Source organism: Opisthocomus hoazin, chromosome 18 (genome assembly GCF_030867145.1).
Source record: "Opisthocomus hoazin isolate bOpiHoa1 chromosome 18, bOpiHoa1.hap1, whole genome shotgun sequence".
Classification (NCBI taxonomy): domain Eukaryota; kingdom Metazoa; phylum Chordata; class Aves; order Opisthocomiformes; family Opisthocomidae; genus Opisthocomus; species Opisthocomus hoazin.
In genome coordinates, this window is record NC_134431.1 from 199,180 (window position 1) to 223,259 (window position 24,080).

General features: G+C 55.5%; 1 protein-coding gene across 4 annotated transcripts in view; it reads right to left on the minus strand.

Annotated features, from left to right (window-relative positions):
• Positions 1 to 1,387: 1,387 nt before the first annotated feature.
• Positions 1,388 to 24,080, minus strand: part of LOC104328266 (fer-1-like protein 4) — a 41,089-nt gene continuing 18,396 nt past the window's right edge. Inside the window, exons 21-45 of one of the 4 annotated variants that reach the window (XM_075438917.1) lie at positions 23,098 to 23,214; positions 21,547 to 21,699; positions 21,128 to 21,311; positions 20,503 to 20,627; positions 19,978 to 20,112; positions 18,620 to 18,793; positions 18,261 to 18,377; positions 17,753 to 17,914; positions 17,268 to 17,427; positions 16,094 to 16,197; positions 15,590 to 15,721; positions 14,925 to 14,973; positions 13,610 to 13,716; positions 13,124 to 13,255; positions 12,288 to 12,398; positions 11,718 to 11,845; positions 11,056 to 11,226; positions 10,521 to 10,675; positions 8,572 to 8,750; positions 7,405 to 7,490; positions 6,363 to 6,461; positions 5,821 to 6,062; positions 3,659 to 3,939; positions 2,841 to 2,941; positions 1,388 to 2,311 (exon numbers count right to left, since the gene is read on the minus strand). In XM_075438917.1, the coding sequence (XP_075295032.1) occupies positions 2,131 to 2,311; positions 2,841 to 2,941; positions 3,659 to 3,939; positions 5,821 to 6,062; positions 6,363 to 6,461; positions 7,405 to 7,490; positions 8,572 to 8,750; positions 10,521 to 10,675; positions 11,056 to 11,226; positions 11,718 to 11,845; positions 12,288 to 12,398; positions 13,124 to 13,255; positions 13,610 to 13,716; positions 14,925 to 14,973; positions 15,590 to 15,721; positions 16,094 to 16,197; positions 17,268 to 17,427; positions 17,753 to 17,914; positions 18,261 to 18,377; positions 18,620 to 18,793; positions 19,978 to 20,112; positions 20,503 to 20,627; positions 21,128 to 21,311; positions 21,547 to 21,699; positions 23,098 to 23,214 (3,585 nt within the window). In that variant the 3' untranslated portion in view covers positions 1,388 to 2,130. Of the gene's footprint in view, positions 2,312 to 2,840; positions 2,942 to 3,658; positions 3,940 to 5,820; positions 6,063 to 6,362; positions 6,462 to 7,404; positions 7,491 to 8,159; positions 8,243 to 8,571; positions 8,751 to 10,520; positions 10,676 to 11,055; positions 11,227 to 11,717; positions 11,846 to 12,287; positions 12,399 to 13,123; positions 13,256 to 13,609; positions 13,717 to 14,924; positions 14,974 to 15,589; positions 15,722 to 16,093; positions 16,198 to 17,267; positions 17,428 to 17,752; positions 17,915 to 18,260; positions 18,378 to 18,619; positions 18,794 to 19,977; positions 20,113 to 20,502; positions 20,628 to 21,127; positions 21,312 to 21,546; positions 21,700 to 23,097; positions 23,215 to 24,080 lie in introns of those variants that run through there. The other 3 variants (XM_075438918.1, XM_075438919.1, XM_075438920.1) reach the window with 3 other exon arrangements.

Below are 24,080 nucleotides of genomic sequence, written 5' to 3' on the forward strand. Positions count from 1 at the left end.
CGAGGCAGGAGGCAGCCCCTCTCCCTGCACACCCACCCCCTGAAGAGGCACAGACCCCCTCGGGGTGCGCCCACTGACACACACCCGCGCACCCAGCAGCACGCCTGCGGCTCTGTGAGTGCACCCTGAAATATTTTGAGGAAGCTTGAGGCAGACACGCGCCGAGTCACAGGGAGCCCGAGCCTGGTGGCGAGGTGGAAAACGCAGCTGAGCACGGCTGCGAGAGCCAAGGAGCTGCCGACGGACGTGCGCTGGGCATGCTGGGGAGCACTGGGCTTGCTGGCATGGACGGGCCACTGCTGGGGTGCACCGGGTGTGCTGGGGTGCACTGGTCACTGCTGGGGTGTGGCGGTCACTGCTGGGGTGTGCTGGGATGTGGTGGTCGCTGCTGGGGTGCACTGAGTGTGCTGGGGTGCACTGGGCTTGCTGGCATGGACCGGTCACTGCTGGGGTGCACTGGTCACTGCTGGGGTGTGGCAGTCACTGCTGGGGTGCACTGGGTTTGCTGGGATGTGGTGGTCGCTGCTGGGGTGTACCAGGTATACTGGGGCACACCAGGTATACTGGGGCACACTGTCACTGCTGGGGTGCACTGGGTGTGCTGGGGTGCACTGGTCACTGCTGGGGTGCACTGGGTGTGCTGGGGTGCGCCGGGCACCGCTCGCAGAGGCCGCGTCCCGGTGACAGCCCTCGCATCCCTCTGGGGGTGAGGCAGCTCTGGGGGCAGCACCAGTGCCCAGGGCCCCCCTCCAGCCCCGCGCAGGGCTGCGGGACCCGAGCCCTCGCAGTCTGTCTCGCCCCCGCTGCACCCTGAGGGTCCCCTGCGGGGACAGGGCCCCCCGCTGCCATTCTGGGCCGCGCCAGCAGCCCTGGGGAGCACCAGCTCTGCCCCACACTCGCACCGGGCGTCACGTCCAGCCCGAGTCCTCATCCGCTCCTCCCCTGCCTGCCTGGCTCTGCCCAGCCAGGATTTCCCCGCTCCTGCCCGTTCAGAAGACGGCCAGGCAGCCGCCTTCTCTATAAAACCCCGTCGCCAGTTAATTTCTTTGGAAATGCAGCGGTCCCTCTGAACATCCCCTCCTGCATCAGGACGAGACCCCTCCGAAGGACCCTGTCCTGTCCAAGCTCAGGGTGAAGCACCTCCCCTCGAGATCAGAGCACCTCAGGGCTTGTCTGCGCAGAAGCCAGGAACTCGGGGGCACCAGAGACCACACTGAGAACCAGTCCCATTTGGTGTACACCAGCCCAACACCACAACGCAGATCCTCGCTGACGCCCCAGCGCGGGGCTACCCGGAGGGAGGGCGAAGGGGCACCAGCAAAGACTGCTTGCAGCAGGCTGGCCCCCAGCTCCCGAGAGCGGCTGCAGGCACAAGCAGCATGGGAGGGAGCAGCCAAGGAGCTTTTATTCCTGTGGAAATGGAGAGCCAAAATGACGTTTGAAGCAAGCCTGAATCCAGCGCAGCACACACAGGAAAAGCTGTGAAGCAGCTTGTAATGAGTGAGAACCAGGAACTCTGCATCCTGGGGAGTGCTACCACGTCCAGAGCCAACTCCAAGAGCTGTTCCTGTGCTCTTGGCACGGCAGGAAGGTCATGGCTACCTTGGCTCTGCCATCTTTCTCCCTGTGGAGCCCCATTCAAAGGTTTTCCAGCTCCTGCCTTCACCGGGACCCTGCACCAGGCCTGCCTTCCCCCCATACAATGTGTTTTGAACAGGCAAAGGCCTGGGAAGTGCCAGGGGTTGTCAAGCTGGAGCATGGATGGCTCTGTATGTCCCCACCTCTACCAGAATCGCTTTCAATGGCAAGAGCTGGTTTCAGCTGCCATGTCTGTGTGGACAGCCCCAGCAGACCTTGTTTTCCCACCCTCCCACTCCAGTCCCACAAAGAGCAACTTTTTTCCCCAAAGTTGTAACTGTCCTTCAAGTTTTCCTTATTTAGTATGTTGGTTTCTTAGCCTCTCACGGGTACCTAGCATGAAACAGGACTCCCCAGAGACAGGCCACTTCCGCAGGTCTCTCCCTCTGAAGATTGCCTCCGCACCCGCGGTATTTCCTTAAACATTCCGGTCCAGTCTCAATTCCCGCAATCATCACCCCTGTCTTTGAGCAGTCCTGCGCTGGAGAGCATTTATCCATTGATGATCTTCTCGCTGATGTAGCCAGGCATGGTGTAGATCAAAAGAACCAGGAAGATTGTCAGAACAGCGACAATGAACAGCACGATGATGTATTTCTTGTACCGCTTCCAGATAAAGAACACAAAGGTCTTCATGGGATTCACAAACCAGTTGAAAGAAGTTTTTGGCCGGCTGGAGCAGGAAGGGAAGAACAGATAAGCACAGGCTCAAGCCACAGAGCAGCACGCTGGCCGCTCTGCTTTGGAGCCCTGCCACTCTCACGGGTCGCCAGCTCTTCCTGCTGCTTCCAGAGAGGATCACCCCAGGGACTGCAATAACTACAGCGCCCGTGAAAGCGCTGGAGACAACAGGACCCGAGCCCCAGGACCACCCCAGGACCGCCCCCACAGAGCTGCTCTGCTCCCCTGTGGCTAACGGGCACCTTCACATGGCTAAACCAGAGCTGCCCTTTCTGTACAAGTAATGTCATGGCATAGCTCCCTCTAGTACCTCCCTGAGATCAGCCCTGGCCCGGATGCCGTGGCCACAAGTCCTGTGGGACCCACCAGAGCCCTGGGAAGCCCCGCAGCCCCAGTCCTGCAGACCCCACCACCTACGGCCTCATGGATCGCGCTTGGCTTCCTGACAAGGAAATGCTCCCGCAGCTGCTGAAAACACGGCACTGCCCATCTCTGTGAAAGGTGACAACACAGATACTCACTTCGGCTTTTCCAGGGGTTCAGGCTCTTTTCGGCCCAAACCAGCAGGACTTTTCTCAGCTTCCTCCACAGTCAGCAGCTGGAACTCTGCTTCCACCTTACCCTGGAGAGGGAACAGATCTGAGCCACAGCCACACGCGTTGCTCCGCAGACCAGCCTGCTGACCACCCGCCCGGCCAGGACCGATATTTTTCTCCCGGTTCCGCTCAGAGATGCTCAGAGCAATCGCCTTTTCTCTCCAGGCGTTAGCTACAGAGCCTCTCGCTTCGCAGCCAGTGGAAACCGTGGCCTGGGCAGAAGCTAACCGTTTGGCAGACAAGGCACTGTATCGTAACGCACGCCCCAGCTGTCTTGATTTGTCTGCAGCCTCCCACACTGGCACTGCGCAAAACTCGCTCTTGGGGACAAGCAGTGGTGCACTAGCAGGGCCCCCGGCAGCACGTCTGCCCTGGGACAGCTGGCGCCCGCCCGTCGCGGGTAGGCAGAGACCCTAGGACAAGCTTTTGCTGCTGTCCTGTCGGGTTGATGGGGAGCCACACGCCTTTTGCTGTGCTCCCCTCGCTGAGCACTGCTCTGCGCAAGACCCAGAGGAAGACATGAAGCTGGACACCCCCTGCAAAGCCACCGCAGCTGACACTTCTGGGCAGACGAAGTGCCAGATTTGCAGCAGATGGGACAAGTCTTCAGGACCCTGCACAAAGTCCCGAGCAGCTGGGCCGTTGCTGCCTCTGTAGGTTACGTCCGTGTGGGACAGGCTGCTGCGGGTAGGCAGAGGCAAAACACTGGCTCTCTGCTCACCCGTGCCTGCACCCTGCCTTACCGTCAGGAGGTACGTGTTCCCGCTGGGGTCTGTGAACTCCACGTCCTCTGGTTTGACTGAGCTGCTCCATTTCTTTTTCTTCTTCTTCTGTTTGTCCTCCCTCTTCTCTCTCTCCTCGTCTTCTTGGTCTTTGAGTTTGATGAAAGGCCACCAGCCCCTCATGCGCTTGCTTCGGAAGATGGAGAAGCGAGGCGTTGCATTCTCCTTCGCCATCTTGATGGTGCAATGCTCTGAGCTCTTGGCCGCCCGCACCATGTCATGCAGCTTCAGCTCGATGGAGCCTGGAGGCACAGGGAAGGGGAGAGCTCATGGTGAAACCCTGAGGTCAGCCTCACGCACCGTTTGGCTTTCTGTCTCAGCTACGCTCCCAGCACCACGAGTAGGTCCCAGCTGCTGCAATGATCTAGCAGAGTCCTGCATGTTTGCAGGTGGAGAACCTGAAGCTCAGCATAAGACAGCACCAGCCCTAGAGTCAGAGACTAAGAAGCAGAAGCCACAGGTCTTGTCTCGTCTCTGATGTGGCCAGTTTGGTCTGCGTGTGGTACAGCGGGTTATTTTCACTCCTTTACTGTGTCTCACCCTGCTCTCCTCATGTGTTTAAGCTCCTCTTCCCCTCTCATTCCTGCAAATGTCAATGAAAAATTATAAAATCTGGAAAACTCTTTAAAGGTTTGAAGTCTGTTTTACATCTGAAACAGCCTCAGTTCATTTCCCTGCTTGGCCTTGCGCATCTGTCCTCCTTGGAAGGAGCTTCTGGCCCACTTTGGCACTGAGCCCTTGCAACAAATCAGTCCTAGCACGTACTGGTCTGTATTGGCAAAAGCACACCCAGCAACCAAAGGATGTGGGTGGCCTCCTCTGCTCAGCTCTGGTGAGACTGCATCTGGATACTGTGTCCAGTTTTGGGCCCCCAAAACAAGAAAGGTGTCAACTAACTAGAGAGAGTCCAGCAGCTGAGATGGTCAAGGCTAGAGTATGTGCCATAGCAGGACGGGTTGAGAGACCCACGCGTGTTCAGCTGTCCTGCAGCCGGGACCAATATTGCCACCAGCACATTGTTGAAGAGAGGAGTACCGGTGCACCAGAGAAGAGAGGTCAAGGGAGAGATCCTACTGCATCTCCCATGGCCTAAAGGAAGCTATGGAGCAGATGGAGCTAGGCTCCTCATAGAAGTGGACCATGAAAGTATGCAAGGCAATGGACACAAGCTGCTGCAAATAAAAAAATTTGAGAATTATGAGAATGGTGCAGCCAGGAAAAGGAGCCCAGAAGGGTGCTGGGAGCTCCAACCTTGGAAATACTCAAAACTCACGCAGACAAGGCCTGCTTGGAGCAGGAGGTTGCAGTACAGACTGCAGAAGCCCCTTCCTGCCTAGAAGTTCCTGAGATTGTACATGCCAGCAATGGCTGGGATTGCTGTCTAACACTTTCTTCAGTGCCTGAGTAGCATGGCTGAACCAGTCACCACAGCAGTGCCTCATGGAGGTAAAGCCCTTTAAATCCACCATGGAAGGCTGATGAATAAAGAGAGGTTTATCCTGCCCAAGAGGCAGCAGGGCAAAGCGGCTGCTCTTTAATGGGGAGGTCAAAGTTTGAAGAAGGGAGGGACAACTGAACGGGGTGCTACAAACTTGGGGATGGCAGTAGAAGCAAGAGACCATAGGTCTGGTTGCTGGGAAGCACCAGAGCAGCCGGGAAGCTCTGAGCCCCCAGGGATGGGATGCCGCAGATCACATCCAAATGGTCTCACAAAGGTTGCCAGTCCCTGCGCCCACAACATAAGCTCCTGGGAAAGCTGCTCTCTGGCCAAGTCTTTGGGACCTGCAGACCTGAGTAGGAGCAGGCAAAATGAGCAAATTTATCAGAAAGGTTGTGAGGAAGCAGACCCTGGAAGTTCTGTGGTGTGACAGGCCCTGAAAAAAGAACACCAAGGACCTGGGACAAGCACGCAAGCTCAACATGTCTGTGTAGGGGAGGTGCATATCTCCAGGTTCTGCCTACAGCTCACATGTGAAAAACCAGCCCAGGTGACTGCTGAGCGGAAGAGCCTGATCTGATGCCTCTGGTGTCACTTTTCGGAGAGCTGGGCCCCAGGGGAAACCCTGTAATACTCCAGCAAGGCGAGGGACAGGTCATCCGACTTCCAGCAGGTCACATCATACCTAGAAAGTCATTAGCTGAAATCCTGTCGTAATCCCAGACCTGGAGGACTAGGACAGCCGGTTCCCGAAACTCTGATTCCTCCACAGAGAAGACAGAGTCCTTCTTCTTGTAGGTGATCTCCTTCTCGGTCGGGAGATAGTTGAAGCGGAAGATGAGCCTCCAGTTGAAATTGCCCTCTCCGGTCAAGGAGTTAAAGTGAACATCCGTCTCCTGCTTGTCATGGTCAAGACCCTTTATCCAGCTGCAGGAGAAACTCAGTTATCTCCTACCCACTGTCAGCCAGCCCCAAAGGCAGAGCAGAAGGATGGAGGGGCTGAACCCCATCCCATGGGGTAGCAGGAAAGGAAGAGAGTCAGAGACCCAAACCGCACCACCACCTGATCAACATCTCTGGGGATACAGCAGTCCAGGCAGGGGACCGGAGTGGGGCACCTTGTGCTGAGGCAGCGAGGAGCAGAGGTTCGGAGGAGGCAGTGAGGGTGTGGGGCAGGGCAGGGAGCAGGACAGCAAGGCTCTGGCCTCTCTCCAGCTCCCACCAGACCTTTTCACGTAGATGTCGCTGGAAGGCTCTCCCGTTACTGGGTTGACATCATCAAGGATCACGTCCTCCGTGTTCCAGACAATCACACGCAGCTCGTAGCTGTGGGAAGGACACAGGGGTGAGAGAGACACACGCTCTCGCCCCCAGTGCCTGGGAGGACAGGTGGAGCCCACATCAGCAGAGCAGCAGGACTGGAACCCTCGTCGCACTGTGGTCCCCTGCTAGGGTTCCTCTGGCCAAGCACAACCCAGCAGTCTCGCTCCTACACACAAAGCTGTTTCTGGGGGGCTACAGCCCCACAAGACAAACACCCACAGTCAAAACAGGCAGCTTCTGCAAAGCAAATCCCTGGTGTGTGGGAAACCCACCCAGCACCATTGGGCTGCAGAAGCACAGGAAGGCTTAGGCAGGAAGGGACCTCTGCAGTCCCTGCTCCAGCCTCTAACTTCATAGTAGATCAGATTGCTCAGGGCCTTGTTTGCATGAGTTTTGAATATCTCCAAGGCTGGATATCCCAGCAGCTTTCTGGGTCACTCCGTCCCTACCCCAAGGTAGCTGCACTCTCACTGGGAAAATGTTTTACTTTATCCAGTTGGAGCTTCCCTTCCTGCAGTTTGTGTCCATCATCTCTTGTCCTTTCACGTGCACCTCTGGGAAGAATCTGGACTATCCATCTCCATAGACTCATTAGAGCATAGAAAAAAGTGGATCTCCTTCAACTTCCCTTCTCCAGGCACCCAGAGGACATCTGTCCACTAGCCAAGACAGAGCTAGACGAGTAGCTCCGACCTGGGTTCCTATGACCTTCGTGTCCAGCCTTAGAGAGATGAACCCTGCCCTTCACAAACACTTGTGCAGCTGAAGTGCTTATGTCCCAGGAGACCGTCCCAAGGCCAGCGCTGAAGCAGAGAGGGCTGCATGCCAGGCTAGCACAGACCCTCAGCCTGTGCAGGACTCCGTGGCACATCCCACCAGGCACGGCGAAGGACCGTGACCCTCCACACAGGCTCACCAGCCCCAGCCCCGCTCCCATGGGTGCTACCTGACAGGCAGTCGTGGCTTGATATTGACAGGCGGCGGTGCAGGGACGTCGTTTGGAAACATGTCAATCCACATGTGCAAGGAGCCCTGAGGAGAAAAGACAGCAGAGAGACTTCAAAAGACAGACCACACTCCAGCTCTTCAAGGAGCAAGGGCTTGGTCCCGCAAGGAAAGCTCTCACCAGAAAGCCACTGCTTGGCTCTCTCCATCCCCAGCACTTCAGAGTGACACATGACTGGATTTCAGTCAGGGAAAAAATTAGAACTACCAAAAATTGCTTATTTCCTTCCCCACCCTGCTCCCAAGAAAAACCACGTCAGCTGGACTGAGTCCAACAGAAACACCTGAGGTTTCAGAGGCAAATGTGTCGCTCTGTCTTAACCAGAAGCACGCGCTGATGCAGAGCTGCAGCATAACCAGGGAAACTAAAGAGCGGTGGGTCTGACCCTCCCCTCCCCACATGCACTTCCAGTGCTGCCCAAAGACAGACTGACTGCAGAGCTCTGCTCTGCCACAGACCTCCGGTACCTGAGGGAGCAGCAGATGTTCAGTGCAGGACATTGAAATGGCCGAGTTCAGATCACTGCACTGCATAAAACCGCGAAGCGATGTGTCTCCTCCAGCCAGCAGTTCTGTCGTGCCCCCAACGAGAAGCCAAGGGGGCAGAATGGGGCTCTTGCAGGGGAGCGAAGCAGCGGTGACAGGGGACAAAGCAGAGGAAGAGGCAGGGATAGGCCAGGACACTATCACCCACCGTGGTGCATGGTGGCAGGGCTCAGAAGGCAGTGCAGGTCCCCTCCCACCCACAGAGTATCCTCATCAGAGCAGTTCTACATGGCCTGAGGAGACAGGAATGCCACCAGCATTGTGACCACAACATCAGTGGACAAAGGTCCCTTGAGAAAAGGGTGTTCAGAAGCACCATGAGAGGTCAGAGGGTGGATCTGAGCAAAGGACACCTGGGGCCAACAGTCCTCACTTCATAGCAGGGCCAGCCATCCACAGACACAGCTCCAGTTTCCCACCTAGCAAGGGGCAATGCATGGGATTCATGCCATGATGAGCAGGCAAAAGGACAACAGGGGACCAGCCACGGGGCTGGGAACCAGCTGTCCCGACGGTCCTTCCCCAGAGCAGTGCCTAGGTTAGGCAAGGAAACACATCTCACCTGCACAAGCCCAGGGTTCTCCGGGTTGTACAGGGACCGGATCTCCACATGCTCTGGTACCAGCTTGTACCCGTATCTTGGCATCTCTTCCCAGTGCTGCAGGACGTACAAAGCCTTATGTTCATCATCCACTGAGCAGTTCTCATCTGTCACTCCTCTCTTGTTCCTCACAGAGGCCCCTGCAGCAGGACACAGCCAGGTAGAAGCTGAAGGCACCTGGCTGGCAAGAGCTACATCAAGACATTAGTCACGGGCACAAGTAAGGGAAGATGATGGACTGGGCAAACAAGCACCTCCCCAGAAACACCAAAATGGGGACAAGCAGGAGGGCGAGGATGAAGGGAATGAGTTCAGTATGTTCCAGTGATGAGGACACCTGTAGGCAGGAAGACAAACAATCTAAGAGAAACAAGAGGAAAAGGGCAAAAAAGAATTTACTATGGCCCTGGGAAAAGGATCCAGGGGACACCAAGCAGGATGTGACCCTCTGGGACAGTTTCAGTCCTCATGTCTCTGTGGTAGTGCCAACAGATCCATGGATGAGAGGTTTTGCCCTAGAAGGGGTCCAGGAAAGCACCACTTCCCCGTGGCAGTGATACGCAGCTGTGCTCTCCATTAATTAACAGTCTGTGCGATTAATTGATTCATTTGGCACAGTGAAGCCAAATAGCAGTTCAAGACCAAATCCTGCTGGTGGGGAGACAAGCAGGAACCACCAGGTGAGGACACAATGGCCCACCCAACTCTGGGTTTACAGAAAGCATCTGCCCTTCGGAGATCAGTCTGAGCCCAAAACCATCTCAAGAAGTGCCTGAGCACAGCAGAGGTTCACAGGGCACCAACTGGAGTCACAACCGAACCAGAGTTGGCTCTCAGGGGAACACCAGGAAAGCACCTCCCCACCTCCCCAGTGACCTGAGAAAAGGGGAAAAGGGCTTCTGGAGGCTCCTTGCCTGCTCCTGAGCAGCATTTCTTTCCCTGTCATGACATAACCCAAAGAGGCCAAAGGAAAGCTGAGGAACATCAGAACCAAGCAGGAGGTAAAGGTGGCCGTACGCGTAGGCACCCTGCTCCGGGCAGGTCGGGCAGAGGGAGCACCCTTCCTACAGGCTGTACAGCATTGCCTTGCAGGACCCAGCCATCCACCAGCGGGCCACAGCCACTCCATCTCCAGGCTGGACATGGCTGCACGGGTGTTGGCCACCGGAGGGAATGTGCACAGCATGGACAGGCCTGTGCTCAGGGAAGTTCTCCATCGCTGCTGGTGGAGGGCACAAAAAGTTGCTTGGACATCTGCAGCCCCGGCTCAGGGTTTGTAACTCCAACAAGGAGGAAAGAAAAATAGCAAAGGAGAAGCAGAAGCTGCTCGTGAGGAGGGAACCAACAGCAGTGAGGGGCAGTGGGGAGTCACCCAAGGCGCCCAAAGCAGAGAGCATCCCTGAAGGACAAAGACAGCTGAAAACAGGAAATAAGACTGAAAAAGCACATCTCCCCCCGCCCCCCCCAAAAAAAACCAACACATTAAAAAGGACGCCAGTGTCTTGCTGATGGCAGTCACAAGCAGACGGAGGTGCAGCTTTGTGCCAATGTCAGCGATCAGAATAAGCTACACCTTCTCCGGCCGCACAAGCTGCCAAACCCCTGTACCCATCACTGCCATGCAAGCAGGGTTACTTTGCTCCAACCACCGCCTGGGAAGCTGCTCTGGGACCTAACGGCCCGGATCACATCTTCTCCTAATGCAACTCTGTCATCCACTGTAACCAGGCCACTGAGCACCGAGGGTGCTTGCCGCGGTGACGCAGAAAGCTGGGCCACGCAGGGGCAGCCAGCCTGGACGCCTCAGGGAAGAGGGGCTGGTGGGTTCCCAGACATCTCACCAGCACGCGCACTGCTAAGCACAGGCAGCGGCTTAAGGGAGCAGTCATTGTTCTCCAAGCCCTCCATACCTTCAGGGAAAGCCTCTGGAGGGACCTTGAATATTTTATTGTCCACTTTGACCTCCTCCCGTCTGTACTCTGCTGCAGGGAGAGAGTTTTTCTTGCACAAACTATCCAAGATCTGCGTGGGCTTGAAAGCGTCTCGCCAAATGTTGTAGCCTTTTCTGCATGGAAGGGAGAACATCGAGAACATTTTCAGCTTAGACACGACAGGTTTTTTTCCTAGGCTATGAAACACCTTGCCTTCCCAATGTCAAGTGAGCGCTTTTCTCACAGAACACAAATATGAAAGCATTAAAGGACTTTTTGCTACACGCAAAACACGTTAGTCCGCAGTAGGAATTCGAGCTATCACAGAAGCTGGTGGGAGTCTAAAGGAGACAGAGTTATCCGTGTAACCTGCAGTGAATCTGTGGGGCACCTGCTCAAAGGATACTGTGGGTGCAGGCTCCATCTTGCAAAACTGAAGGTGCTCAGCTACCCACTCCAACAAGAGGTGAGAAGCATGCGTCTCATGGCCCCAACACGTCGCACTGGTACCTACACGTCATACTGAGAAGCCACTCCACAGTTGGCCCTGTGCTTGCTGTAGAATCGATTCTCCAAGTCAATCTTGGTCTCCCCAATCAGATCATCAGATCCAACCAAGTCATGGTCGAATATTGCCACGGTGAGTTCTGATTCCATAGGAAAGGACACTGTCAGCTCTACAACTCTGGACAGAAGTAGACAGGGAGAGCACAATTAGCAAAGAGGATGGAAATGAACCACGTGCTCCGCTTTGATTATCCTACACATTTAAGAATTGTATTGACAACTCAAAGACCTCTGATAGAGTTTGGTTCTCAGCAGGTTCAGGGTGTGCAGTTTTCAGTGTGCGTGTTCAAACAAAGGAGTTGCTTTTCCAGGAACGCAAGCCCTTGGACAGAGGTCCTGGAGCTAGGGAAAAAGCTCTCCAATGCTCTGTTGTTGCTTGTCTTGCTATTTTGTCTGGTAAATCAAGCCCTTGGGAGTGTTTCCCTCCAAACCTAAAACACTTAAGGCTCCTCTGTCAGCTAGAAGCAAGAGACGTGCCTGGGACCTCTGTGCTACAGCACAAGATTCTCCAGCAGAAAGGAACAGAAGACCACACATGCTGAGCCACAGCCTGAGCCCCGGATTTGCGCTATTCCTATTAAATCTGCTAGATGAAAACTTCCCGCATACTCTCCAAACACAGGATTGAGCTGCTTTGGGATGTATCGCTCCTTTGTGTCCTTCTGCTCCCGCCCCACAGTCACCACCACGTAGGGGTCTGCCTTGCCATTGGGGTCTGCTGGAGACAGGTTCGTAGCCTGGAATACACAAGAGGTACGGCCATACATCAGCTGCAGAGAGCAACCTGCACCAGGAACGCCACACAGGCCTGGGACCACCCAAGCCCACGGGTCAGGTCCCTCCAGCAGCTGCCCCAGCAGTGAAACAGACACTTGTTCCCACACAAACCCCCACTGATATCTCCAGCTGCTGGCCCACCTACTTGCTCACCATCTAAAGGCAGATGAGAGGAGCTGAGAAATGCCCATCTGGATTTTTAGGACCTCCTGAAGCTACAAAGCATGGAAGACTCCCCACAGACAAGGTGTAGCTGACTTCCACTGGGCTGGCAAAGCCTTCAAGGCAGCATCCAGCTTTTCACAAGTGCCACTGCTCATATTTACTGAGCAGAGAATGGCAGGAGGTCCACAGGGAGGGACAGACCTCCAAGCATTACCGCCACCACCGGCAGAGACTTACCTTAACCACATAAACTCTTACAAGGACCTTGATGGGTCTGTTCCTTGGAACACCCTGGGAGACCCTGGGCTCCGTGCCAGCTTCCTCAGTTGGGTAGACATAGAAGGAGCCCTGCAGAAAAGACATGGCAAGTAACAACTAAGTACAAGAGAGAGTGTAGCAGATGACATTGGAGCCACCAAGACCCGCTTCACCTGCTAACTGGAAGATCAGAGCTATTGCCCCATGCAGACCACAGGCACCCTGTGCCCACAGGGACAGTCCTTCCCAAAGGCACTGTCATGTCCACATGGCCCAGGCAGTCCCTGTTTGCAAGCCAGGCTGCAGGCTGTCAGACCACTGCCAGTTCCAGAAGATCGGAACATCTCCAGGCACTTTGGACTGCCAAAGGCAGGGGGCACCACGGGTTTTGTAGGGACCTTCTTAAATCAACTTCCGTAGTTGATATTTCAGAGTCTTCAAGAGCTGCTGGAGGGGAAGATGATGCCTCTTTTAAACAAGTTTTACTGATTTTAAAACCAGTGAAGCTCACTAATTCTTATTTGCACACTGAACACACGCAGAGGCCCCAACCAGAATAAGAGTCCTTTATGCTTCATGCTTTCTCCTTCCAAGAGCTAAAAAAATCTAAATCAGGTGCATTTATCAACTAAGAAAGGACCACAGTACGCCATTGCTTCAACAGGCACCAATGGTGCCTTGGCCATGCTGCACCGTGGCCTCACACCTACACGCACTCTCCAAGGCTTTGCTGGTGTCAGCATGCTCCAAAATACAGGTTGTCCCAAGGCTTTTCTTCCACATGCAGCACAAATGTCATTCAAATGACACAGTACCTTGTACTTCCCCACAAAATGTTCATCCTCGTTTCCATCTTCATCCTCATTTGCCCTGCCACGATGAAGGGGGAAAATACACAGCCAGTCTTCAAAATTATCAAACTCATTTTCCAGCTCAGAGTTGTAGATCTGAAATAAGTAGAAACTCATTTGGGGCCTTTTCCTGCTCTGTTAAATGGGACAAGAGACAGAAAGATCATCCTTTCCCTGCTTCAGCCGTTTCACCTGGTCCTGCTTTCTCCCTGTATTACTCAGGGCAGGGTGTTTTGGTTCTCCCTTATCCCCCAGGTCCACCGTCAGTCGCGCACACACGTCCCAGCGTGGCTCAGAGGTCTCACTAGCTGTTTCAAAGCCCAGCAACTATGGGGGCCCTGCACACACTGCAGGTTCGCCTCCGAGACTAATCCCCACTGCAGGGAGGTGAGCGGACATGGACAAACGGCCGGGGTTGAAAGAGCCCAGATCTGTCACCCCAGTAATCACCTGAAGGGTGGCAATGAGCTTCCTCTTGGGTCGAGCAGGTTCAGCTTCAGTTACTGCCTCATCTTCTGCTTCCATGTCAATGGAGGATGCATTTAAATTCCCTCCATCTAGAAACGGCAATAGGAGATTTGGAAATGCTCTGATCTCTCCATCATCTCAAGTGTCTGTCCATGAAATGACCCCAGCAACAGCTTTCGCCTTCAGCCAGGGCTTTGACCCGTGTCAGGGTAACTGGAGCTATGGCTGTCCGTAACGGGTGTCCTTACGACATCCCAGGGTTCCCAGCAAGGCATGGCTGGACAGGTGGGGGGAAAAAAACTGGCACAGACTTCCTGCATGGCTACTGTTTAGGATGGAAGTGGGCAAAGACCAAACAGAGGGAGATGGCTGGACCAGCCTACAGATGCTGTCTGGGAAGGCACAAGTGAGAGCTAACCTTCCTCGGATGGACGCTTACTTGATGGACGTGTGGTTTGGGTGGATGTCTAACTGAAGCATCACTACCGCTTTGGGCACAGCACCACAGAATCACACAGAATCACAGCATGGTAGGGGTTGGAAGGGACCTCTGTGGATCGTCTAGTCCAAGCCCCTGCACAGGCAGCCGTGCATGGAGAGAGCACAGCTAGACCTTTCTCTGGGGCACGAGCAACCCAAGGACAGTGAGGGTGTGTCCTTGCCCCATTTCCCAAAGACCCCAGATCCCTCGGGCACTAATGGCATTGCAGGTGCCCTCCAGCCCTCTCCTTAAATAGGATTTACATCATTTCTATACTTACTGTCTCACCTCCCCAGGTCACTGCTACCTCACTACCTAGTGACCCCTTACACCTCCGCAAACCTGAGCCTACAGCTGTAACATGGTTCTCAGATCATCTGATTATCATTACTGTTACCACGCAGTGAATCCTGTACCCCGGTGAGCACCCCACGTGCACGGAGCGATGCCCACCTCCTGGGCAGTTTTGCCTCTCCACCATCCTCTCCCTCCATCTCACCTTTGCTTCCTGCTCTCACCCTGACAATGCCATGATCCAGACGATTCTTCTGCAGGTTTTTGCTCACTCAGGAAGGCTCCTGCTTCAACACAATTTTCCCAACTCTTCTGTGGCAAGTTTGGTGTTTTCAACTTGAAATAGCATTTGTTAGCCCCTGCCAATGTTTCCAGCCTCTCTGCTCCCTTTTGTGTTGCTTTTGCTGAACATTGCAAAGCCGCCGTCTGCTCAGACCCAATTCCCACAAGCCCAGCACCCTCTGGGACAGGCTAAGTCCTGGCTCTCCACACAGAAGAGCTGGGTATTGCTAGAGGACTCACCTGCATCATTCAGGTCATCATTCTCAGTGTCTTCCTCGTCACTGCGTGTCTAAAATACACGTAAACAGTTACCCCACATGCCTGACAGCAAAGGGATCCATCCAAGCATGGGACACTGTCAAAGCTTGCCAGTCAGCAGTCAGCAACACCTCGGCTGAGATCGTTTAGCATTAACATCATTGCAGGAGGGTACCCAATGAGTGCCTTAACTACCTTTTCTTCTCCCCAGATCTTACTGATGGCTTTTTTGATTGGGATTTACGGGACACAGGGCAAGGAAGGAGATCTGGGGCAGACCTGCTCCCACAGCACATCCTGGGAAGACAGCCAGGAGAGAGTAAGCAGCATGAAAGCCCCTGCACTGCAGCTAAAGTCAGCAACGTCACATTTTCAGGAGTGCCTCAGCAAAAGCCCAGTCACATCCTCAACACCACTTGGGCACCCAGCCTCAAGGATGTTTCAACATCCCTCACCTGCTGAAATCAGTCCACCTGCTGCCTGCTTGATACCTGGCTACCTTAAGTGCTCTTGACAGACAAAAGCCCACATCTTCCTGCAGATCCATGCCAGGAGGGCTCCTGTGACACCCAGTGCTGCTGAAAACGTCCTCCTCAAGCCAGTGCAGCCACTCTTCCCCTCTGCTGGCAGCTGTCACAAAAGATTACCTGGTTATAGAGCTCCTTCAGGGACTCGTAGTACTTGGACCACCAATCCAGTTCTTCCAGCTCTGGTTTTTCCTCTTCATATTCATCCTTCTTCTTGACAAGCTTATTGATAGGAATTTTCTTCAAAGGAGACTTAAAATAGCAGAGAAAACGGTTCTGAGGGAGGAAACGACCGCCCAGGACACCCATGCACACCACCCTAGTGCCCTGGGAGCCCTTGGCAGAGGCTCAGCTTCCAGGCAGAGCACAGGAGGTGCAAAGCTACCTGGAGCCCCAGCATCATGCTTTGCTACAACAGCAGCAGATGTCAAGGCAGAAGGCATCACAGCCCTCCTCCCCGTGCCAGAGCCCAGACACGCCACAGCCCTGATGAACAGGCAGGGGAGAGGAGCATTTGGGTCCAGAGTAAAAACTGGTGGTTGAAACCTAACTCTGAACTCTCTTTTTTGTTTGTAACCTTCAGTCCTAAACTTCAGCGTTTGCTGGGCCCAACACACCACTCACCTTCACAAGACTCAGGGGGTGAGTGCTGGGACCTGGGTCACCAGCTGCCGGGCCAATGTCTGCCACAGTCTGAGAGGGAAGACGCTGGGATGAGACTTTCTGAGCTGAGAGAAAGAGAAAGAGCCTCATGTTTCCTGGCATTTATTTCTGCCCACTGCTTCCTACTTTTTGGCCAGTTGTTGGGAAAACCCTCCCTGTTACCCCACTATAGTGTGACTGCTTTTAAAGCTTTTGACAGCAGACCCTGCAAAAAGATTATTGGAAGTCCAAGCACAGTGCTGAGACTGGCCACCATCATCAACATGCTTGTTGCTGACTCCCAGGAATTCAGATTTATGAGATCTTCCTTCCCCACTCACAAATTACTACAGACCGATCAATCCTTTGCTTCTCACCCCTTGTGCCGCACTTATTTACACACTTCCAGATCAGGAGCGCTGGCTGTTGCTGTCACAGAGCTATTTAGTGAATCCATCACCCAACGAACAGACCTCGACCCAACGATGTGAGAGAAGCGTAAACCTTTCAGCACTTTGTCCTAGTGGACCAGCTCCCTAAAGCTTGATGGAGGTCGCACTGGGGACAGCTCTCCAGCCCACCCAAGCAGACGGTTGAAACAGGTGAATACAAGAGTCCTTCCCAGGCTAAACATCTCTGATTCCAGACACAGACTTCCCACAGAGGTAAGTTATTGCCTGGTATCTAGCCCCAGTTAAATGTCCTGCTGGACTAAGATGTCTTCACAAGCCATTCTCCCTCCTCCAGTTCCTACCAATGATGTAAGGCAAACAGTGCCTGGGAAAGACACCCCAGGGACACGCCACATCCACAGGTGAACAGTCCTGCCGGTGTGATGGGGAGGCGAATGTCAAGCTAACCTCGGAGAAAACAGTCTGTGAACTGCCCTTTGCGATCCCCAGAGAGGGATGCCAGCCCTTACACAGCACTCCATCGCTTGGCTGCTGCCGCTTCCCAAAGACCAGGCTGGAGCAGAGTGCTACAGACTGGAATCACACCCTGCCTCCAGCCCTAGCCTGCTCCACGCTGTGCTTTTGCTGAGCATCTTACGGGTCTTGGAGAGGACTTTGCTGCCTGGCTAAGGAGGGAGCGGAAGGGCCAGGGATCTCCGCCACTGGTGGAACCTGCCTCCACAATGACCTCACCAAATGCTCACCTTTGGGCATGTCTTCTGGTTCCTCCTCCAGCTCTCTGGGAGAGAACTTCATCACGTCGGACACGACGTGGGTACCCACCAGCACAGTGTGCCCAAACGCCCTCTTTTCCACCACGAAGATGCTGAGGGGAGGGTGCAGGTAGACCTGCTCCGGGAGTTCCTGCAAAAGACCCAGGCACAGGGTTCGCAGGAGCAAGGGAGGTACCCACAGCAGCCGCACCACACGCAGGGAGGTCTGACGGCAACTGGCAGCTCTGCCCAGCAACCAAAGCCTGGCAGCAACAGGTGATGGCTGCGACTGCTCTTGGCGGGCAATTTCACAAAGGTTCTGATCTGCAGCTGAACCACATGGCCACAGGAGAGCAAAGCCCCGGGCACAGCTCCCCTGCTGTCACCTTGCCCTTGCCCCAGGCAGACAGACAGTCCATGGGCACATGATGGCCACGGTGCACCCTGGCATGGCAGGACCCCCCCTTACTACTCACCACATCCACGTATTTGACCAGCTCGGTGAAGCTGGGGTTCTCTTTGTAGGCCACAATCACCTCTGACTCCACCTTCTTACCAGCACATTCAATGATCACCTGGGGCTGATCCACCTCGAACAAGTTCACCCGCTTCAGGTCCCGCAGGCCCCAGAACAGGATCTGAAGCACAACATGAAGCCGCGGGGCTGCTCGAGACATGGCAGGCATGGCACGGCCACGCAGCCTGCACCCTGCCCGGACCCGCCACCCCCCTCCAGGACACAGACCCCGAGAGAGCCGTGAGGCCACCCTCCCAACCCAGCCACCCAACACCCCTGGCTGTCAAACTGCTGAGACGGCTTCTCCCTCACGTCGAGCACCTCCATTTTTGGCATCTGCTCCGGCCCCAGAGGCACATCTGAGCTCCCAGCCCGGCTCCCTCCCCAGCCCTGCCCTCTGCACAGCCCAGCCGTGCTGCCCACCCGCGGCAGCCCCGCGGGACACGGCCCGGCGGAAGGCAGCGCACCTCTATGCGAAACTCCTTCAGCGCCGGGCGGATGCCCTCAGGGATGATGAACCGTCCGGCACGGGGGTCTCCCAGGTAGTGGGGCTCCTTGGGCTCCACGTCCTCGGGCACCGATGGCTGAACAGGCAGAGCCAGGGCACACCAGGCAATGAGAGCCATTTCTACTCCGTGCCATGCCCCTCTCCCTCCCCTCCTGACCTGTGCTCACAGGCTCTGCCCCTGCAGCCTCCCCTCAGCTGAAAGCCAGATGTGGTTTTCAACAGGGAACCCTCTGGTCGGCCCCATGCAACCAGCTCCTCACCCACACAGCTCTCCCCAGAGACCTGGCAACCACGTGCAGCTTCCTACAAGCCAGCTACCTCCAGATAGCCACTGTAATCCAACTCAATCAGCTCAAAAGTGGCAATGAGCTCTCCTGCTGCTTTGGTGCCTTTGTAGAAGTCGAAGAACTGCAGGGCAGGTCTGGTGTACGGCTCATCAACCAGCTTCACCTGTGGGACAGCAAAGGCCTGGCCGAGGAACTCGTGGGAGCCCTGTGGGAAGGTGGGGAATGGGTCAAAGCATCCCACTGTTATCTCACCACCCCAGAGGAAAGACCACCACTAACTCCAGCTGATCAGGGACAGCACAAGACCGCTCTTCCACCCTTACCATCCTCTGCTTTGATATCCCCTGCTCCATCCAGAGCTAGGAGCAGATGAGATGCACCTGCAGCAGCTCCTCTTAACTCCCAGTCCACCTCCACGCAGAACTGGGCAAAGGGCCTGGGAGCATGCCCCAGAGGACATCAAAGCTAGGCCAGGTTGCTCAGAGCCTCCTCGAGCCAGGGTCTGAGTGTCTCCAAGGACGGATATGCCACAGGCTCTCTGAGCTCCAGGCCCAGCATTTGAACTCTCTTTGGGTGAAAACATCTTCCTTATATCAAGTTGGATTTTTCTCTTGTTCCAACTTGTGTTCGTTGCCTGTCATCCTGCCCCTGGGTACCTCCAAGAGAAGTCTGACTCCACCTTTTCCACCCTCTCCCACCAGGCTGTGATAAGGCACGGCCCTTGCCTCACCTTCTCCAGGCTGAACGTTCCCTCCCTCCTCACTCTGTCCTGTGCTCCAACCCCAGCCACCTCAATGGCCTCCTCTGGACTCACTCGCATATGTCAGTGTCCGTCTTGTACTGGGACCCAAGAAACGGACCCAGAAAAGCTGCTGAGCTACACAGGACAACACGGTGCAAGCTACGCCATTACCCTTACAGCAATGAAGAGGCGAGGAGTGTGACTTCAAAGCACTAATGAAGAGAGCAGAGGGAGGGCTGAGGAAGGGATGAAGGAACAGCCCTAGGAGGCACCTTGCTGGCTACGAGCCCTCTGCAACAGGAGCCTGCCGAGGGAAGGGGCAGGCAGCTGGGAGAGGCGCAGTGCTTCTCCGAGAGGAGAGATCCTGAAGCCACCGAGCGCTCGCCAGGCCCTGGATCAGCTCACCCCCGAGCCATCTGCACGCCGCAGCCAGCAGCTCCGCCCCAGCTCACGGCAGAAGTCTGCAGAGAGTCTCAACCCCAGCCACAGCCCCCAGGACTCACCACCACCCGTGGATCAGGATCAAGCTGAGTCATGGAAACCAAAGAGATGTGGCTCCTAATTGCCGGCTCGCAGCACCCACCCAGGGCTCCTCTGCCCTCCCTGTCCTGGAAACGACAGCAGCAGGGCAGCACGGCCATACTCACAAATTTATTGTGGCTGAAAAGGTTGATTATAACGATGGGGGTCTCTGTTTTCAGCTCCTCTTTTTTCCCATCAATAATGAGCTGGTCGAACAGCAGTAACTCATTCCACATGGGGCTCAGTGTCTCCTCCAGCATCTACAGACAGAGACAGGAGGCCTGAGTGGACCACAGCCAGCGGGAGCAACCCACACGCGCGTTGTAAAGAGAGCGAGGAAGCACGGGCTGATCCCCTTTCCCATGCAGCTGCACACAGCTGGCACCTGGCAGGCGGGGAGATGGCAAAAGCAGAAAATCAGCGCTTGGGGCCAACTAACACATGCCAATCAACCTTTGAGACCATGCTCAATGAGACGTTCCCTGAACATACTCACACCACCCAGAGCAGACAAACACCTCGTGCCTGGAGTTACAGAATTTCCAGGAGGACTGCCACAGCACTGGCCTTCAACATATCAGTGAGGACACGATGATTTTTCTTTCCCCGAGTCCCCAAGAAGGCAAAGGCAAGAGTTCAAGTGGTCTCACCCTGGTGCTCTGGCAATGAGTCGAAAAGACCACTCTCACAAACGGATCTGAAAGGCCATTGTCATCTGCAGGAAGGATCCCTCGAGCCTGATACAGATGGGCTCGGAGCTGGAAATAGCTGAAATCTGGTAAGAAAAAGGAGAAGAGAGGCCCCAGTTCCCCAATCCAGCCCTGTCTGAGGCCAAAAAATGCATGAAGAAGAGGGCCAGCCAGGTAGGAGTGGGCACATCCTGCAAGGAATGGGTACAACTCCTGGGGCACTCCCTGAGTGGTTGTCAGAGGGCCAGCACATCTTGAAAGGTTTGGCCAAGCCAGGCGAGCTCAGCGTGCTCGGCAGACGGCTCTGGGAAGGACACGACACGTGAAGTGTGCAGTGACCGCGTGCCCACTGCCAGTCTGCCAGCACGTTCGGTGTCTATGCAGCACTCCTCCTGCCTGCTGCTCCAGCTGTGAGTGTGCAAACAAGTCCTCGTGAGAGCAAACCGGACCTGCCTGGCCCAGTCCTGTCTTGGAGATCACATGGAGATGGTAGATCAGGCCCTACTCCTCGGACACCAATCCCGAGGCAGGACCTCGCTGCTCTCCTGCTGGCGGTTAAGCCACGGAAAGTGGCATCTGCACTCACCATCCCTGCGGAGCCGGCTGGGAGGACTGTACGCCGAGAGCTGGGCTATCTCCTGGCCACTCTCAGAGAGGTACCTGAACTCCTCAGGCAGCTCCACCAAACAGTTCTTCGCATATTTGGTTACCCCAAGCCACATGTAGACTTCCAGTTTGGCAAAGATCTCCCCAGTGTGTACGCCAGGGACCTGAAAGCACAGGAGGTTTGGCAGGCTTCCCATCTCAGCCATGCCCCCTTCAGATCCAGGGGATGACCCAAGAGCACGGGAGACAGCACACCACGTTGGCAGAGGCACGGGGCAGTGGCAGAGCGAGAGCTGTGTTTTCTCGTGCACTCCAGGATTTCAGGAAGGAGGGCTGGCAGCAAGGGGGGAGAAGCAGCATGCAGCAAGCAAGAGCACACAGTTTTGGTATAAACCCTACCTTCATAAAGACAGTCTGGATCTTAGCACAGTCCTTGCCTCTCTCCTCTTCTACTACCGAGTAGAGGATGTTCTGTGCAGGAACCCTTGCATAGGCCACACGCCTGTTGTTGCTGAGCATCCAGAGCAGGACATCAGGGAGGGTGCACTGGGGCTGGAGAGAGGAACGAGAGGAACGTCACAGCAGAGAACAGCACATATCTTGTCCTCCCTCCACCGACACAGTGAAAGCTTTGTCTCCTCACGGGGGGGACTGCTGGCTGCATGGCGCTCTGGAGACCCAGAAGCAAATGAAGGGCCTGACACTGGGCACGTACTTCTGAGAGTCTCAGCCCTGCAATATGGCTCTGCAGGTTTCTCAGAGGGGTCCATGATCCGTCTTGTTTTTCGTTACGAACACCAGCAGGATGCCCCATGCCACGCTGGTAAGAGGGAGCCCCTAGGAGACTGGAGAAGTGGCATTTCCCCCCACACCTTTGACAGGAGCCCGCGTGCTGATCCAGGGGAAGGAACTGCATTAGCTCTCCGGGTTGAGAGCAAGACTTGCAATAAAGCAAATGCACAGATGGAAGAAATTACTTCTGATGAACTCTAAGTCATCTCAGTTTCCCTGCCACCAGTGTTTGCACTTGTACTTGGTACTTGCACTTGCAGTTTTCAGGACACAAGCAGCTGAAGCAACTTATTACTGATCCAAACCAAGGCCGCCAGCTTCCAAGCAGGGACTAAAAGTGGCAAGTGCACGTGCAGGGCTGACTGCAGAGACAGCAACGCTCCCACCCGACCACGGCAAGTGGAACAGGAGGAGGTTCCCCTCTGCCCGGGGGACCAGCTGCAGCCACCCTGCGAGGCTGGGGCCAGAGGACAGCTTCTCCTCCTGGTCACGTGAGGGCTGACACCTTGGTCCTGCTGCAGCCTACCCGCTCCTAGCCAAAGGTGTGCAAACGCCCCGACTTCACTTAGCGCAAGACTTCTCCAAACTGCAACAACATCTGTCCCCCTGACTCCAGCAAACATTGCATTCTGGTTTACGCTACACAAACGCAGCGCCCTTCCAGAGTTACATAAAACAGAGCCAGTGGAACTCTGAAAACAGAGAGTCTCTGCTACGGCTGAGAGACCTTGCTTCAACGCCAGTGTGAATTTGCAGACAGTGTCCAGGGTCAGTCTGCGGCGCGGACGCCGGCAGCACGGGCCAGCCTGTTTTCCCAGGCAGGCTCCCGGCAGCAGGACGGCCTCGGGCTGGCCAGGCGGAGAGGCACGGTGGCCTGGCACTGGCCCGGCTCTGCCTCCAACCCACGGCCGAGCTGCCTGGAGCCCCGCTCTGCCACCAGCAGCCCTGCAAGGCTGCCGAGCCTTATCCCTCCTAAGAGCTGTTGCACGACACGTGGTAACTCCCAGCAGCTGGAACTTGGGATTTCACACAGCAAGGACGGACAGCCGAGGAACAGCCCCAGCTCAGGCTAGCAGGAGCCCTGCAGCCAGCCCGGCGCCCTCGCCCTGCCCGTGCCCTCTCCTACTCAGAAACGGGGTGCCCTGGGAGCAGCTGTACCTCTTTAGCCATGAAGCGCAGTTTCGTCAGGACCTTCCTTGTCTCCTTCACCGACTCCCTGACGTGGGTTCGCGTCAGCCACCGCCTCAGGCGGAGAGCCTGCTTGGCGCACAGGATCTGAGCAGAGAGCACAGCTGCCACAGCCCTGGCCGGGACCCACGCGTGCCCCACCGGCCGCCCTCACAGAGGCTCTGGGGGCAGCACCCATGTGCTGGTCACACCCCCCCTGCCCCACCGTGCCCCGACCTCCACCATGGCTCACTCCGCAGCTGCGGAGAGCAAACCTCCATCAGCCTGGCACCAGCCATTTAGTGAAGGGTGCCAAGAAAACTGGAGACTCCAGTAACTCAGCAGCTCTGCCGATAGCCAGCCCGTAACAGAAGCCCATGAGCATCATTTGGGGTAGAAAGATGCACAAGGGATAAACATTTTAGAAGCTGTGGGTCTAAGGCTCCAGACAGCGCCTGGGAGAGGCTTTGCGCAAGGTGCAACCTGGGGTCACATTCACACGGGAATACGAAGACACAGGAAACCAGAAGACAGGGCTGGGCTTCCAAGTCTGTTAGTTGACAGTGTGCACATCTGACGAGAGACGTGGGGATGAACCAAAACTAATAACGAAATCCAGAAGGAATTCAGGGTGCAAACCCAGTATGACTGGCAAGGCCAGAAAACTCATCTCCTGGGCTGGTCCTCTCTTTCAGAGAGTCTCAGACTGGCCAGAGTACCTTCACCATAGCTCAGGTGTGCAGGGAGGCAAAGGGAAGGGAGCTGGGACCCAGACATGTCTAAATTTTATTTCCTGCTGCTCTCATTGCATTTTGGTCAGCCTTTCAAAGCTTTGTAGTCTCGTGGTGACTGTGACCATAGCCATGCTCTGCTGCACTGTGACGGAGGGTACCTGTGCTCTCCTTCAGCTAGCTGCCCTTGTCTGCAGGATTATGAGTGCCCAGGTGTTGCCTTCTCCAGGCACAGGCAGATGG